Raw genomic sequence first — 14,486 nt, 5'->3', positions numbered from 1 at the left:
AAGCCCTCCTTGGTGGCCCAGTGGGCACCAAGGAACTCTCTCTAGGCCTCACAGCGTCCCTCCCTTTAAGTGAAGGGGAAGGACGTTGCACGACATGTCTGCGTCAAGCTGACGTCATCAGCACGGCACTGATGACATCGCCTGCCTTCCGCCCGCTCCCAACTCTCTTCTGCTCCTTTGCTGCCCCCAACACCGCCCCGTTCATTTTTGCAGCCAAAAGAGCCCAATTTCCCTCTATTCCCCACCCCATCTGTACTGGCGGTAATTCACCATTTAATTCGAATTATCCGCCCCAAATGGGGCGGAGGGCAATTTTGGCCCCCCTTACTCTTGTACTCCAATCTCCTTGCAACATAGACATAAATGCGATTTGCCTTCCTAATTGTTTTCTGTACCTGCATGCTAGCTTTCCGTGTTTCCTGTACTAGGACACCTAAATCTCTCAGAATACCAACATTTAATAGTTTCTCGCTATTTACAAAATATTCTGTTTTTCTATTCTTCCTACCAAAGTGAATGACCTCACATTTCCCCACATTAAACTCCATCTGCCATCTTATTTCCCACTCACTTAACCTGACTATATATCCCATTGCAGGCTCTTTGTGTCCTCCTCGCAGCATACTTTCCCGAGTAACTTTGTATTGTCAGCAAACTTGGATATATTGCATTCGGTCCCTTCATCTACGTCATTAATATAGATTGTAAATAGTTGAGGCCCAAGCGCTGATCCTTGCGCCACCCGGATATAAAAGGGGTCAGAGGGTCTAGTAAGGAAGAGGAACTGAGGGAAATCTTTATTAGTCGGGAAATTGTGTTGGGGAAATTGATGGGATTGAAGGCAGATAAATCCCCAGGGCCTGATGGCCTGCATCCTAGAGTACTTAAGGAGGTGGCCTTGGAAATAGCGGATGCATTGACAGTCATTTTCCAACATTCCATTGACTCTGGATCAGTTCCTATGGAGTGGAGGGTAGCCAATGTAACCCCACTTTTTAAAAAAGGAGGGAGAGAGAAAACAGGGAATTATAGACCGGTCAGCCTGACCTCAGTAGTGGGTAAAATGATGGAATCAATTATTAAGGATGTCATAGCAGTGCATCTGGAAAATGGTGACATGATAGGTCCAAGTCAGCATGGATTTGTGAAAGGGAAATCATGCTTGACAAATCTTCTGGAATTTTTTGAGGATGTTTCCAGTAAAGTGGACAAAGGAGAACCAGTTGATGTGGTATATTTGGACTTTCAGAAGGCTTTCGACAAGGTCCCACACAAGAGATTAATGTGCAAAGTTAAAGCACATGGGATTGGGGGTAGTGTGCTGACGTGGATTGAGAACTGGTTGTCAGACAGGAAGCAAAGAGTAGGAGTAAACGGGTACTTTTCAGAATGGCAGGCAGTGACTAGTGGAGTGCCGCAAGGTTCTGTGCTGGGGCCCCAGCTGTTTACATTGTACATTAATGATTTAGACGAGGGGATTAAATGCAGTATCTCCAAATTTGCGGATGATACTAAGTTGGGTGGCAGTGTGAGCTGCGAGGAGGATGCTATTAGGCTGCAGAGTGACTTGGATAGGTTAGGTGAGTGGGCAAATGCATGGCAGATGAAGTATAATGTGGATAAATGTGAGGTTATCCACTTTGGTGGTAAAAACAGAGAGACAGACTATTATCTGAATGGTGACAGATTAGGAAAAGGGAAGGTGCAACGAGACCTGGGTGTCATGGTACATCAGTCATTGAAGGTTGGCATGCAGGTACAGCAGGCGGTTAAGAAAGCAAATGGCATGTTGGCCTTCATAGCGAGGGGATTTGAATACAGGGGCAGGGAGGTGTTGCTACAGTTGTACAGGGCCTTGGTGAGGCCACACCTGGAGTATTGTGTACAGTTTTGGTCTCCTAACTTGAGGAAGGACATTCTTGCTATTGAGGGAGTGCAGCGAAGGTTCACCAGACTGATTCCCGGGATGGCGGGACTGACCTATCAAGAAAGATTGGATCAATTGGGCTTGTATTCACTGGAGTTCAGAAGAATGAGAGGGGACCTCATAGAAACGTTTAAAATTCTGACGGGTTTAGACAGGTTAGATGCAGAAAGAATGTTCCCAATGTTGGGGAAGTCCAGAACCAGGGGTCACAGTCTGAGGATAAGGGGTAAGCCATTTAGGACTGAGATGAGGAGAAACTTCTTCACCCAGAGAGTGGTGAACCTGTGGAATTCTCTACCACAGAAAGTAGTTGAGGCCAATTCACTAAATATATTCAAAAGGGAGTTAGATGAAGTCCTTACTACTCGGGGGATCAAGGGTTATGGCGAGAAAGCAGGAAGGGGGTACTGAAGTTTCATGTTCAGCCATGAACTCATTGAATGGCGGTGCAGGCTAGAAGGGCTGAATGGCCTGCTCCTGCACCTATTTTCTATGTTTCTATGTTTCTATGTTTCTATTAGTTACAGCCTGCCAACCTAAAAATAACCCATTTATCCCTACTCTCTGTTTTCTGTCCATAAACCAATCCTCTATCTGAGCTGATATATATATTTTTTATTCGTTCATGGGATCTGGGCGTCGCTGGCAAGGCCAGCATTTATTGCCTACCCCCAATTGCCCTTAAGAAGGTGGTGGTGAGTCGCCTTCATGAACCGGTGCAATCCGTGTGGTGAAGGTACTCCCACAGTGCTGTTATGGAGAGAGTTCCAGGATTTTGACCCAGCGACAATGAAGGAATGGCAATATATTTCCAAGTCAGGATTGTATGCAACTTGGAGGGAACTTGCAGCTGATGGTGTTCCCATGCGCCTGCTGCCCTTGTTCTTCTAGGTGGTGGTGGTCACGAGTTTGGGAGGTGCTGCCGAAGAAGCCTTGGCAAGTTGCTGCAGTGCATCTTGTAGATGGTACACACTGCAGCCACAGTACACAGTGTTGGAGGGAGTGAATGTTTAAGGTGGTGGATAGGGTGTCAATCAAGCGGGCTGCTTTGTCCTAGATGATGTAAAGCTTCTTGAGTGTTGTTGGAGCTGCACTTATCCAGGCAAGTGGAGAGTATTCCATCACACTCTTGACTTGTGCCTTGTAGATGGTGGAAAGGCTTTGGTGAGTCAGGAAGTGAGACACTCACCACAGAATACCCAGCCTCTGATCTGCTCTTGTTGCCACAGTATTTATGTGGCTGGTCCAGTTGAGTTACTGGTCAATGGTGACCCCCAGGGTGTTAAGGGTGGGGGAATTGTCAATGGTAATGTCATTGAATGTCAAGGGGCGATGAATACAGGCTCATTTGTTGGAGATAGGCACTGCCTAGCACTTGTGTGGCGCGAATGTTACTTGCCACTTATCAGCCCAAGCCTGAATGTCATCCCCAACCCTTATCTTGTGCAGCAATCTTTTATGTGGCACCTTATTAAATGACTTTTAAAAATCCAAATATACTACATCCACCGGTTCCGCTTTATTTACTCTGCTACTTACATCCTCAAAATGCTCTAATAAATTTGTTAAACAAGATTTCCCTTTCATAAAACCATGTGGACTCTGCCTAATCATATTATGATTTTCTAAGTGCCCTGTTACCATTTCCTTAATAATGGATCCCTACATTTTCCCGATGACTGATTTCAGACTAACTGGCCTGTAGTTCCCTGTTTTCTCTCTCCCTCCTTTCTTTAATTACATTTGCTACCTTCCAATCCGCTAGAATCTAGGGAATTTTGGAAGATCAAAACCAATGCATCCACTATCTTTGCAGCCACCTCTTTTAACCTAGGTATGTAGGCCATCAAGTCCAGGGGGATCTGTCGACTTTTAGTCCCATTAATTTCTCAAGTACTTTTTCTCTACTGATCTTAATTACTTTAAGTTCCCTACTCTTATTAGCCCCTTGGTTCCCCACTATTTTTGGTATGCTTTTTGTGTCTTCTACAGTGAAGACAGATACAAAATATTTTTTTAAAGACTCTTCCATTTCCATATTCCATATTATAATTTCACCTGTCTCAGACTCTAAGGGACCAACGCTAAATTCTGCTACTATCTTCTGAAAGTACCTCATGTTGCTCCACAGGTAGCAGTTACAATGCTATAAGAACCAGAGTGAAAAGAACTTCGTTGAAGAGGCAAAAAGGAGAATGAGGTAATAAAACAGATAAATGAAAGCTAAAGAGCGGAAAAAGTAAGAGGGAGAGAGAGAAAAAGCAATGGCAAGATAGAGAAAAGGTGGGAGAAAGACGTCTAAGTGAGGGCGAGAGAAAAGACAGAAAGGAATGTGGAGGTGAGAGAGAGAAAAACAGAGGGTACAGCAAGGGGAAAAGGGAAGTGAAGGAGGAAAGTGTAAGAGAAACAAAAGTGAAGAAAGCGAGCCACAGAAACTGAAGTAAAGGAGGAGACTGCTGATAGTGGAGATGAAGGATGAGAGAGGGTTTTTTTTTTTAGCACTACCATTATCCTTAACTAAAGAGGTGTGAGAAGCTGAGAATTACAGTTTTTTTTAGCAGGGCCCAGCCTGAAAACATTTGAGAAATACTAAAGCATATAACTTTGTTCAAATTTATCAAGAGTAACAATTGACTTGAACCAACCTTGAAGGTATGTGCATTGGAAAGACTTATAGGATCCACCTACATTTTGTCAGTTTATGCATCAACATTAGACTTGAAACGTGATTAAATGTTGTGGGGAGAGGTATCTGTTGGAAGTAGCCAGCAAGTTGCAGAGGTCTCAACTGGACGTGATAAGTTTGCTCATGACTAAATTAAGAGAGAGTTAGGTCAATTCACTCATGAAAATGTATTCATTATAAAGTAGTATAGCAAGTTAGAACACCAACATAGAACAGTGGGACTTTGGATCAGTTCCACTCCCAACTTTACTAAAGTACTGATATCAGCAGCATTTCAGTAGACAGGCACCAAGAAGTGGCTAGGAGGAGTCCAAAGGATTCATAACTGAGCTATTCCACTCAGAGCTGGCTTGTAGTAGCATTTGTTGGGGCCTGGGAGTCTGCCTCATCTCTTAGTCACAAACAATCAGTGACCTAGGAAGATCTAATAACAGGAGGCGGATGGGAAAATCAGGCACATTTCCCATAGAAATAAGCATCTTCAGTATTTCTTCTCTCACCCATATTCTCTGTGTAAGCAAGCCATTGACTACAGATAATGCTTGCTGATACAATCTTTTACCTGAATTCGCAGACAAATCCAATGCTGAAATACTATTATCAGTTTGCCTGCTGTTTAGATCATTTTCCTCTGCAGTAGTAGGGCTACTATACAAGTCCTGGGATATCTTCTCTTTTTCAACAGCTAACTGGTCCAGTTGACCATCATCTACTTTGTTCTCCACCTTAGTTGCCAATTGATCACCAGCTAAATCTTGACATTCTTCTATTGGATCTGCGTAAAAAGAACAAAACGTGTACTTGGTTAATAATGTATACCGAAGTGACCTGTTGATCTCAATTTTTTCTTTCACATTTTTTTATTAATTTCTTCCCTTTTTATGTCCTTCTGCAAAATGCACCATATCATCCAGGTGTCAACTTGGCTCAGTTGGTAACACTGGCTAAAAGGTTGTGGGTTCAAATTCACACCAGGACTTGAGCACAGAAATTAGGCAAGCACTTCATACAGCACTGAGGAAGTACTGTATCGTTGATAGTGCCATCCTTTAAATGAGAAGTTGTATCGAGGTCCCAGCTGCTTGTTCATGTGGACATTAAAGCTCCCATGGCTTTTAACAAAGGGCAGCGAGTGCTCCAACATTCTCCCTTCAAAAAAACCTCACAGTTGTTTGTGAGGTATTACCATGTAAAAACATAAGAACATAAATATCTCCCGAATGGATAGCTGATCTGTTCAAATGCCACTTTGTAACAGGTACACAAGAACAAGGTAACTCATCTTGATGCTGAGAATGATGTGAATAGCACATTTAGTGAGTTGGTCTTACCGCAGGAAAAGGGTACACAGCCAGATAGGGAATGGAAGACCAACAGGAAGAACAGTGCAAAGAAGGTAGTGCAGGAATCCCCTGCGGTCATCCCCCTGCAAAACAGATACACCGCTTTGGGTGCTGTTGAAGGGGATGACTCATCAGGGGAGGGCAGCAGCAGCCAAGTTCATGGCACCATGGCTGGTTCTGCTGCACAGGAGGGCAGGAAAAAGAGTGGGAGAGCGATAGTGATAGGGGATTCAATTGTAAGGGGAATAGATAGGCATTTTTACGGCCGCAACCGAGACTCCAGGATGGTATGTTGCCTCCTTGGTGCAAGTGTCAAGGATGTCTCGGAGCGGGTGCAGGACATTCTAAAAAGGGAGGGTGAACAGCCAGTTGTCGTGGTGCATATAGGTACCAATGATATAGGTAAAAAACAGGATGAGGTCCTACGAGACGAATTTAGGGAGCTAGGGGTTAAATTGAAAAGTAGGACCTCAAAAGTAGTAATCTCAGGATTGCTACCAGTGCCACGTGCTAGTCAGAGTAGGAATCGCAGGATAGCTCAGATGAATACGTGGCTTGAGCAGTGGTGCAGAAGGGAGGGATTCAAATTTCTGGGGCATTGGAACCGGTTCTGGGGGAGGTGGGACTAGTACAAACCGGATGGTCTGCACCTGGGCAGGACCGGAATCAATGTCCTTGGGGGAGTGTTTGTTAGTGCTGTTGGGGAGGAGTTAAACTAATATGGCTGGGAAACAGAGGGAAATAAAATGGAGTCAAAAGCAAAAGATAGAAAGGAGAATAGTAAAAGTGGAGGGCTGAGAAACCCAAGGCAAAAGACAAAAAGGGCCACATTACAGCATAATTCTAAAGGGGCAAAGTGTGTTAAAAAGACAAGCCTGAAGGCTCTGTGCCTCAATGCAAGGAGTGTTCGGAATAAGGTGGAAGAATTAACTGCGCAGATAGCAGTTAACGGGTATGATGTAATTGGCATCACGGAGACATGGCTCCAGGGTGACCAAGGCTGGGAACTCAACATCCAGGGGTATTCAACATTTACGAAGGATAGACAGAAAGGAAAAGGAGGCGGGGTGGCGCTGCTGGTTAAAGAGGAAATTAATGCGATGGTAAGGAGGAACATAAGCCTGGATGATATGGAATCGGTATGGATGGAGCTGCGGAATTCCAAAGGGCAGAAAACGCTAGTGGGAGTTGTGTACAGACCACCAAACAGTAGTAGTGAGGTTAGGGACAGCATCAAACAAGAAATAAGGGATGTGTGTAATAAAGGTACAGCAGTTATCATGGGTGACTTTAATCTTCATATTGATTGGGCTAACCAAACTGGTAGCAATGCGGTGGAGGAGGATTTCCTGGGGTATATTAGGGATGGTTTTCCAGACCAATATGTCGAGGAACCAACCAGAGAGCTGGCCATCCTAGACTGGGTGATGTGTAATGAGAAGGGACTAATTAGCAATCTTGTTGTGCGAGGCCCCTTGGGGAAGAGTGACCATAATATGGTAGAATTCTTTATTAAGATGGAGAGTGACACAGTTAATTCGGAAACTGTGGTCCTGAACTTAAGGAAAGGTAACTTCGACGGTATGAGGCGTGAATTGGCTAGAATAGACTGGCAAAGGATACTTAAAGGGTTGACGGTGGATAGGCAATGGCAAACATTTAAAGCTCACATGGATGAACTTCAGCAATTGTACATCCCTGTCTGGAGTAAAGATAAAACGAGGAAGGTGGCTCAACCGTGGCTAACATGGGAAATTAAGGATAGTGTTAAAACCAAGGAAGAGGCATATAAATTGGCTAGAAAAAGCAACAAACCTGAGGACTGGGAGAAATTTAGAATTCAACAGAGGGAGACTAAGGGTTTAATTAAGAGGGGGAAAATAGAGTGTGAGAGGAAGCTTGCAGGGAACATAAAAACTGACTGCAAAAGCTTCTATAGATATGTGAAGAGAAAAAGATTAGTGAAGACAAACGTAGGTCCCTTGCAGTCAGATTCAGGTGAAGTTATAATGGGGAACAAAGAAATAGCAGACCAGTTGAACAAATACTTTGGTTGTCTTCACGAAGGAAGATACAAATAACCGAATGCACTAGGGGACAGTAGGTCTAGTGAGAAGGAGGAACTGAAGGATATCCTTATTAGGCGGGAAATTATGTTAGGGAAATTGATGGGATTGAAGGCCGATTAATCCCCAGGGCCTGATAGTCTGCATCCCAGAGTACTTAAGAAAGTGGCCCTAGAAATGGTGGGTGCATTGGTGATCATTTTCCAACAGTCTATCAACTCTGGATCAGTTCCTATGGACTGGAGGGTAGCTAATGTAACACCACTTTTTAAAAAAGGGAGAGAGAAGACGGGTAATTATAGACCGGTTAGCCTGACATCAGCAGTGGGGAAAATGTTGGAATCAATCGTTAAGGATGAAATAGCAGCGCATTTGGAAAGCAGTGACAGGATCGGACCAAGTCAGCATGGATTTATGAAAGGGAAATCATGCTTGATGAATCTTCTGGAATTTTTTGAGGATGTAACTAGCAGAGTGGACAAGGGAGAACCAGTGGATGTGGTGTATTTGGACTTTCAAAAGGCTTTTGACAAGATCCCGCACAAGAGATTGGTGTGCAAAATCAAAGCACATGGTATTGGGGGTAATGTACTGACGTGGATAGAGAACTGGTTGGCAGACAGGAAGCAGAGTCGGGATAAACGGGTCCTTTTCAGAATGGCAGGCAGTGACTGGTGGAGTGCCGCAGGGCTCAGTGCTGGGACCCCAGCTCTTTACAATATATATTAACGATTTAGATGAAAGAATTGAGTGTAATATCTCCAAGTTTGCAGATGACACTAAACTGGGTGGCAGTTGTGAGGAGGATGCTAAGAGGCTGCAGGGTGACTTGGACAGGTTAGGTGAGTGGGCAAATACATGGCAGATGCAGTATAATGTGGATAAATGTGAGGTTATCCATTTTGGGGGAAAAAACACGAAGACAGAATATTAATTGGATGGTGGCAGATTAGGAAAAGGGGAGGTGACCTAGGTGTCATGGTTCATCAGTCACTGAAAGTGGGCATGCAGGTACAGCAGGCGGTGAAGAAGGCAAATGGCATGTTGGCCTTCATAGCTAGGGGATTTGAGTATAGGAGCAGGGAGGTCTTACTGCAGTTGTACAGTGCCTTGGTGGGGCCCCACCTGGAATATTGTGTACAGTTTTGGTCTCCTAATCTGAGGAAGGACATTCTTGCTATTGAGGGAGTGCAGCGAAGGTTCACCAGACTGATTCCAGGGATGGCTGGACTGTCATATGAGGAGAGACTGGATCAATTGGGACTTTATTCACAGGAGGATGAGGGGATCTCATAGAAATGTGTAAGATTCTGATGGGACTGGACAGATTAGATGCGGGAAGAATGTTACCGATGTTGGGGAAGTCCAGAACCAGGGGACATAGTCTTAGGATAAGGGGTAGGTCATTTAGGACTGAGATCAGGAGAAACTTCTTCACTCAGAGAGTTGTTAACCTATGGAATTCCCTGACCCAGAGAGTTGTTAATGCCAGATCATTGGATATATTCAAGATGGAGTTAGATATGGCCCTTATGGCTTAGGGGATCAAGGGGTATGGAGCGAAAGCAGGAAAGGGGTACTGAGGGAATGATCAGCCATGATCTTATTGAATGGCGGTGCAAGCCTGAAGGACTGAATGGCCTACTCCTGCACCTATTTTCTATGTTTCTATGATTTCCTCCCTCTTATTGCACAAACTGATCACCTGGCCAAGACTGGAAATGGTCGCAGCAGGAACTGATGGCAAAATCTGTATTGCAGCACTCAATGGCACAGTATACAAGTGCAACATCGCACTTCATCATTCTTGAGAATGGAAGACTGATAAGAATCTGAAAGTAGCCATTTCAATTGATTTTCAATCTAGTGGAATACATGCACAATAACATGTATAACATGTATAAAATGGTTAACTCAAAGATAGCTGGCGATTGCAAAATAGAAACATTTACTGCCACATACTTTAGAAAATACCCTAACTAAATATTAATGAGTCCAGTACCTTAAAGCATCATGATCTTGCAACTTCTAAAATTAAAAAAACTCATCTATAAATGGGTGTAATGGAAAGAAAATGTACTGGTAATTTAATATAGCTTTATGCTTTTACAGTTTAAATATACCAACATTCAATAAAAACATGTCTACATCTTACTTTCACCTCTGAAACATGATTTTGTGACAGACATAACATGCACCATGATTATGTCATTATGCTGAAGGTTACAGGATTTATTGTTTTAAAAATTGGATAGGACCTCTGGCATTTGAAAAGCAAAAGATTGTTTTAGTTTCAAATAAAGAGGATGTTGTTCCATTATTTTCTCATTTGAAAGTGCTCTATTTCCATTGAGAACGGTCAGAGACACTCAGTAAAATGACAGCACGCATTAAATTCAGCGCTGACAGCACCATCTGTGCCTCATAACTTCAGCTTGGAAATATTCACACTGTGCACAAACAACCAATCTCACTAAAGAAATGCTCCAGAGTATTCAGATTTTTGTAATAAAACCAGTGGCCTGCTTTGCATTGGTATTGTACGAAACAAGATGTTGAAACTTTTGTGCTCCTTGTCCTTTTGCTCCACTGTTTGCAGCTGCAATGGATTTTTATCAGTTATTCCTGAGTGATAAAGTGAAATACACTGAACAGCTTAATGACAGAAAGATTAGGTCGGTCAACACATGGCTGGTGCAGGAGGGAAGCGTTCATATTCTTGGCGGAAATTGGAGCAAGGGAAGGTTAAACCAAGGGGGCAGCCTTCACCTGAACTGAAGTGGTCCTAATGTCATTGCAGAGAGGGTAAATAAGAGCAGTGGGGAGTAGTTAAAATAATATAGTGGGAGAGGGAAAACTCTAAGGCCCGAAATTTAACTCTGGGCCAGTTTTGGGCAGGTGGACAGCAGTGTGAATTAGAAACTCACTCGATGTTCCATAAATGAACCAAGGCCTCATTTAAATACGACCAGCCAACCTCGGATCTGTTTTGGGTGGCTAAGCCAAACGGTGGAAAATGGCAGGAAATGACATGCTCCGGAAGCCGCCCACCGATAACAGGTAAGTGGTGGGGTCGGCTGCTTGGTCATCCGGGGGAGTCCCATGATTTGGGCGGGGGAGGGGGGCGGAGGAGGAGTTTGTGATAGGAGAGGGTTAAGTTTTCCTGATAGGATCTGGAGGAACACATCTACTCCTCCGGACCCCACAAAGAAAGTTAAAAAAAATGAAAAACTTTTGGGCCTCTTCTGGCCACAATTTGCTTTGTCACAGGGTTGGCCTGGCAGGAAACTCATTTATGATTCCCATTTAGGCCGCCTAGTAAAAATTACAGTTGGGTCCGAAATCAGAACTAGTCATCTCTCGGTGGTTCCAGGGCGGGTAGGGAACTCCCCACCCAATCGGTTTCTGTGGTTGAGTGGGGTTAAAATAACTTTTCAGACTAGAGAAGGAGAGCATGATTAATAAAGCCACTGGAATAAAAGCAAAATACTTAAGTTTAAATAAACAGTATGGCAATACTGACAGGAAAGGGAATGAAACAGACTATGAGGTAGTGAGAGATTAAAAACTGTTGTACAAAGAGCAAGGAATATTAAAAAAATGAATGAGAAATTCCAGAAAAAGAATAAGGGTTCTGGTCCACAAGAATTGGAGTTAGGAATGAGTGACATGTATGTGAATGCACAAAGCATTCAAAACAAAACTGAAGAAATTAGAAGCATTAATGACTGTGGACAAATATAATATAGTTGCTATAATAAAAACATGGCTTAAATTTGGGCAAGACTTAATATTCCTGATTATACCATTTTCAGGAGAGATAGGGAGGGAAAAAGGTGTCCATGTTAGTGGAGGACTGTAGCACAGCATTAGAGTATAATAATGTCCTACAAAGTTGCATTAAGACAGAATTCACATGAATAGAGTTAACACATAGGAAAGGAAATGTCCTCTGTTTGGGAAGCCAGTAAAAAGTCTCTAAATCTATTTTCTCATTTAGTCCAACAGATTTTAGGTGTTGGAAAGATGAAACATTATTTAATTTACTCCCTATTTTCCCAATGAAATGGATGATATGTCAATTTAGATTTATTACAATCTATGTGAGGAATTATCACCAAGCTGGAGTTCAGAAATCTGTATTTTAATTGCATATTCAAATCCATGACAAAACAGCCATCAGTGTTGACTTAACATTCTAAGAAACTAGTCAGCTATTATTCTGTGTCAGCCTTAAGGCATTCTTGGGTATAGATGCACCATTAGATACAGATATATAAGTATGAACATGAACAGTTCAGAACTTACCTTCTGTTTCAGATATGCTATCATTGCCAGCTAACATGTTTGCAAGATCCTCATGTCCAGCCTTTTGCAGTGCAGCCAAAAACTTGGAGAACCAGCCAGGAGGTTTCATCACTACTCTGCTCAATAATTGTCGGGTTCCTGCTTTTTCTCCCTCTTTATCAGTTTCCTTCATAATCTAAAAGGACAGGCTCAGATTAGCATTAAAGAACATTATCACAGCTATGCACTAGTTTACACATTTTTTAATGAGACAATTTGATGATGTTGATTGAGGAAGTCACTGTGAGAATAACTAGTACCATCGGATCTTTGGCACTGACCTAAACCAGGAGAGGCAAAATTTAACATTTTGTGCAAAGAATGATGCCTTCAACAATGCAGCACTCCATCAGCACTGCACTAAAATGCCAACCTAGATCACATGAACAAATTTGAACCTATAACCTTCTGACTCAGAGGACAGATATCTGCCAACTGAGCCAAGCTAACGACATAATTACAGTCACTGCACGTTATGATACTTGATTGTATGAGGGAACTGATAAGGGACTAGAGGTCACTAAAAATCCACCGCCGTAACTTCAGTGGAAGTGCAGTAGAAACCCTGTTTATATCTTCGGTGAAGTTACGACTCCGGATCGAGTGCAGCACTGAGTAAATTCTGCGCTCATATGACTGTGCACTCTTCTTGTTTATCCTACTTCCTATTGCCACATTTTTTCAAGTTTTGCCATTATAAATTCCTATGTCCACATTCTTATGTAAATGAGTCATCGTGTAATTGCACAATCTGGCCATTTGGTGGCACATCTTTTCTCTACAAATTACTCAAAATGCATTCTAAAAATTTTTGATCTATCAGGGCTGCTGACCGAGGGCCGTGCAGCTCTTTGTCGGCCAGCACAGACACGATGGGCCGAAATGGCCTCCTTCTGTGCTGTAAATTGCTATGTTTCTATCATTTTTACTCCATAGCTGAAATTTTTGAAGCTCTAAACATAAATATTTCACAACAATATAATCAAATCTATCTACTGAATTGCCTTTTGTGTCTTTTAGTGCCTTCATTAATGTCTTTACTTAAAGGCCTCAGCCTCTCCAAAAGCCTGGGTTTTGATATTTTTGCCGAGAGTTGTGACACTGTGAGCTGAAGTTGGATTGTGCAATCTGTGTACTTAATTTCCAAGGATGCATCAGTACCATTCAGCTCTGTTGATCTGAATTTTTCTTTTATCTCTCGCAGTTTCTGGTCACTTATTTTTCAAAACTATTTGAAGAAAAGATAGAGAACAATTTTCAAAAGCTTTATTTAGGTAGTATTCATATTGAGTGCTTGTTTAAAAAAAAGCAGGGGCTGCATGTGTCAAAATGAAAAATATGATGATATACTGATTACATACCTGTTAAACTTCAAAAACAACAACTTGTATTTATATAGCACCTTTAATTTAGTAAAACGTCCCAAGGCCCTTCACAGGAGTGTTATAAGACAAAAAACTGACACCGAGCCACACAAAAAGAAATTACAACAAATGACCAAAAGCTTGGTCAAAGAGGTAGGTTTTAAAGAGCATCTTAAAGGAGCAACGAGAGGCAGAGATGCGGCGAGGTGCAGGGAGGGAATTCCAGAGCTTATGGCCTAGGCGGCTGAAGGCACGGCCACCGATGGTTGAGCGATTATAATCAGGGATGCTCAAGAAGGCAGAATTTGAGAAGCGCAGATATCTCGGAGGGGTTGTGAGGCTGAAGGAGATTACAGAGATAAGGGCCCCAAGTTTCCACATGATTTGCTCCTGATTTTTAGGAGCAACTGGTGGAGAACGGACTATCTTAGAAATTGCAATTCTCCACATTTTTTTTTCTGCAGTTCGAACAGTTTCACTTTGGAACAGAATTTTTTCTTCAAAAGGGGGCGTGTCCGGCCACTGACGCCTGATTTCAAAGTTTCCACAGTGAAAACGTACTCCAAACTAACTTAGAATGGAGCAAGTGAAGATTTTTGTAGGCCTGAAAAAACCTTGTCTACACATTAAAAAATCAGGCGCAGGTTACAAATTAGGCGTCCGGAACTAGGTGGGGGGGGAAGGGAAGTCATTAAATTGTACAATAAATCCTTATTTATACTTATACAAATATTATACAAATAAATCCAACCT

General features: G+C 42.6%; 1 protein-coding gene across 1 annotated transcript in view; it reads right to left on the bottom strand.

The window, feature by feature from the left end:
• ifih1 (interferon induced with helicase C domain 1) overlaps window positions 1–14,486 on the bottom strand; it is a 189,647-nt gene that overhangs the window by 135,455 nt on the left and 39,706 nt on the right. Inside the window, exons 2-3 of the mRNA XM_070875538.1 lie at window positions 12,331–12,505; window positions 5,176–5,388 (exon numbers count right to left, since the gene is read on the bottom strand). Coding sequence (XP_070731639.1) covers window positions 5,176–5,388; window positions 12,331–12,505 — 388 coding nt within the window. The remainder of the gene's footprint in view (window positions 1–5,175; window positions 5,389–12,330; window positions 12,506–14,486) is intronic.

Source organism: Pristiophorus japonicus, chromosome 3, assembly GCF_044704955.1.
Source record: "Pristiophorus japonicus isolate sPriJap1 chromosome 3, sPriJap1.hap1, whole genome shotgun sequence".
In the NCBI taxonomy this organism is placed as follows: Eukaryota; Metazoa; Chordata; class Chondrichthyes; family Pristiophoridae; genus Pristiophorus; species Pristiophorus japonicus.
This window is presented reverse-complemented; position numbering and strand designations above follow the sequence as displayed.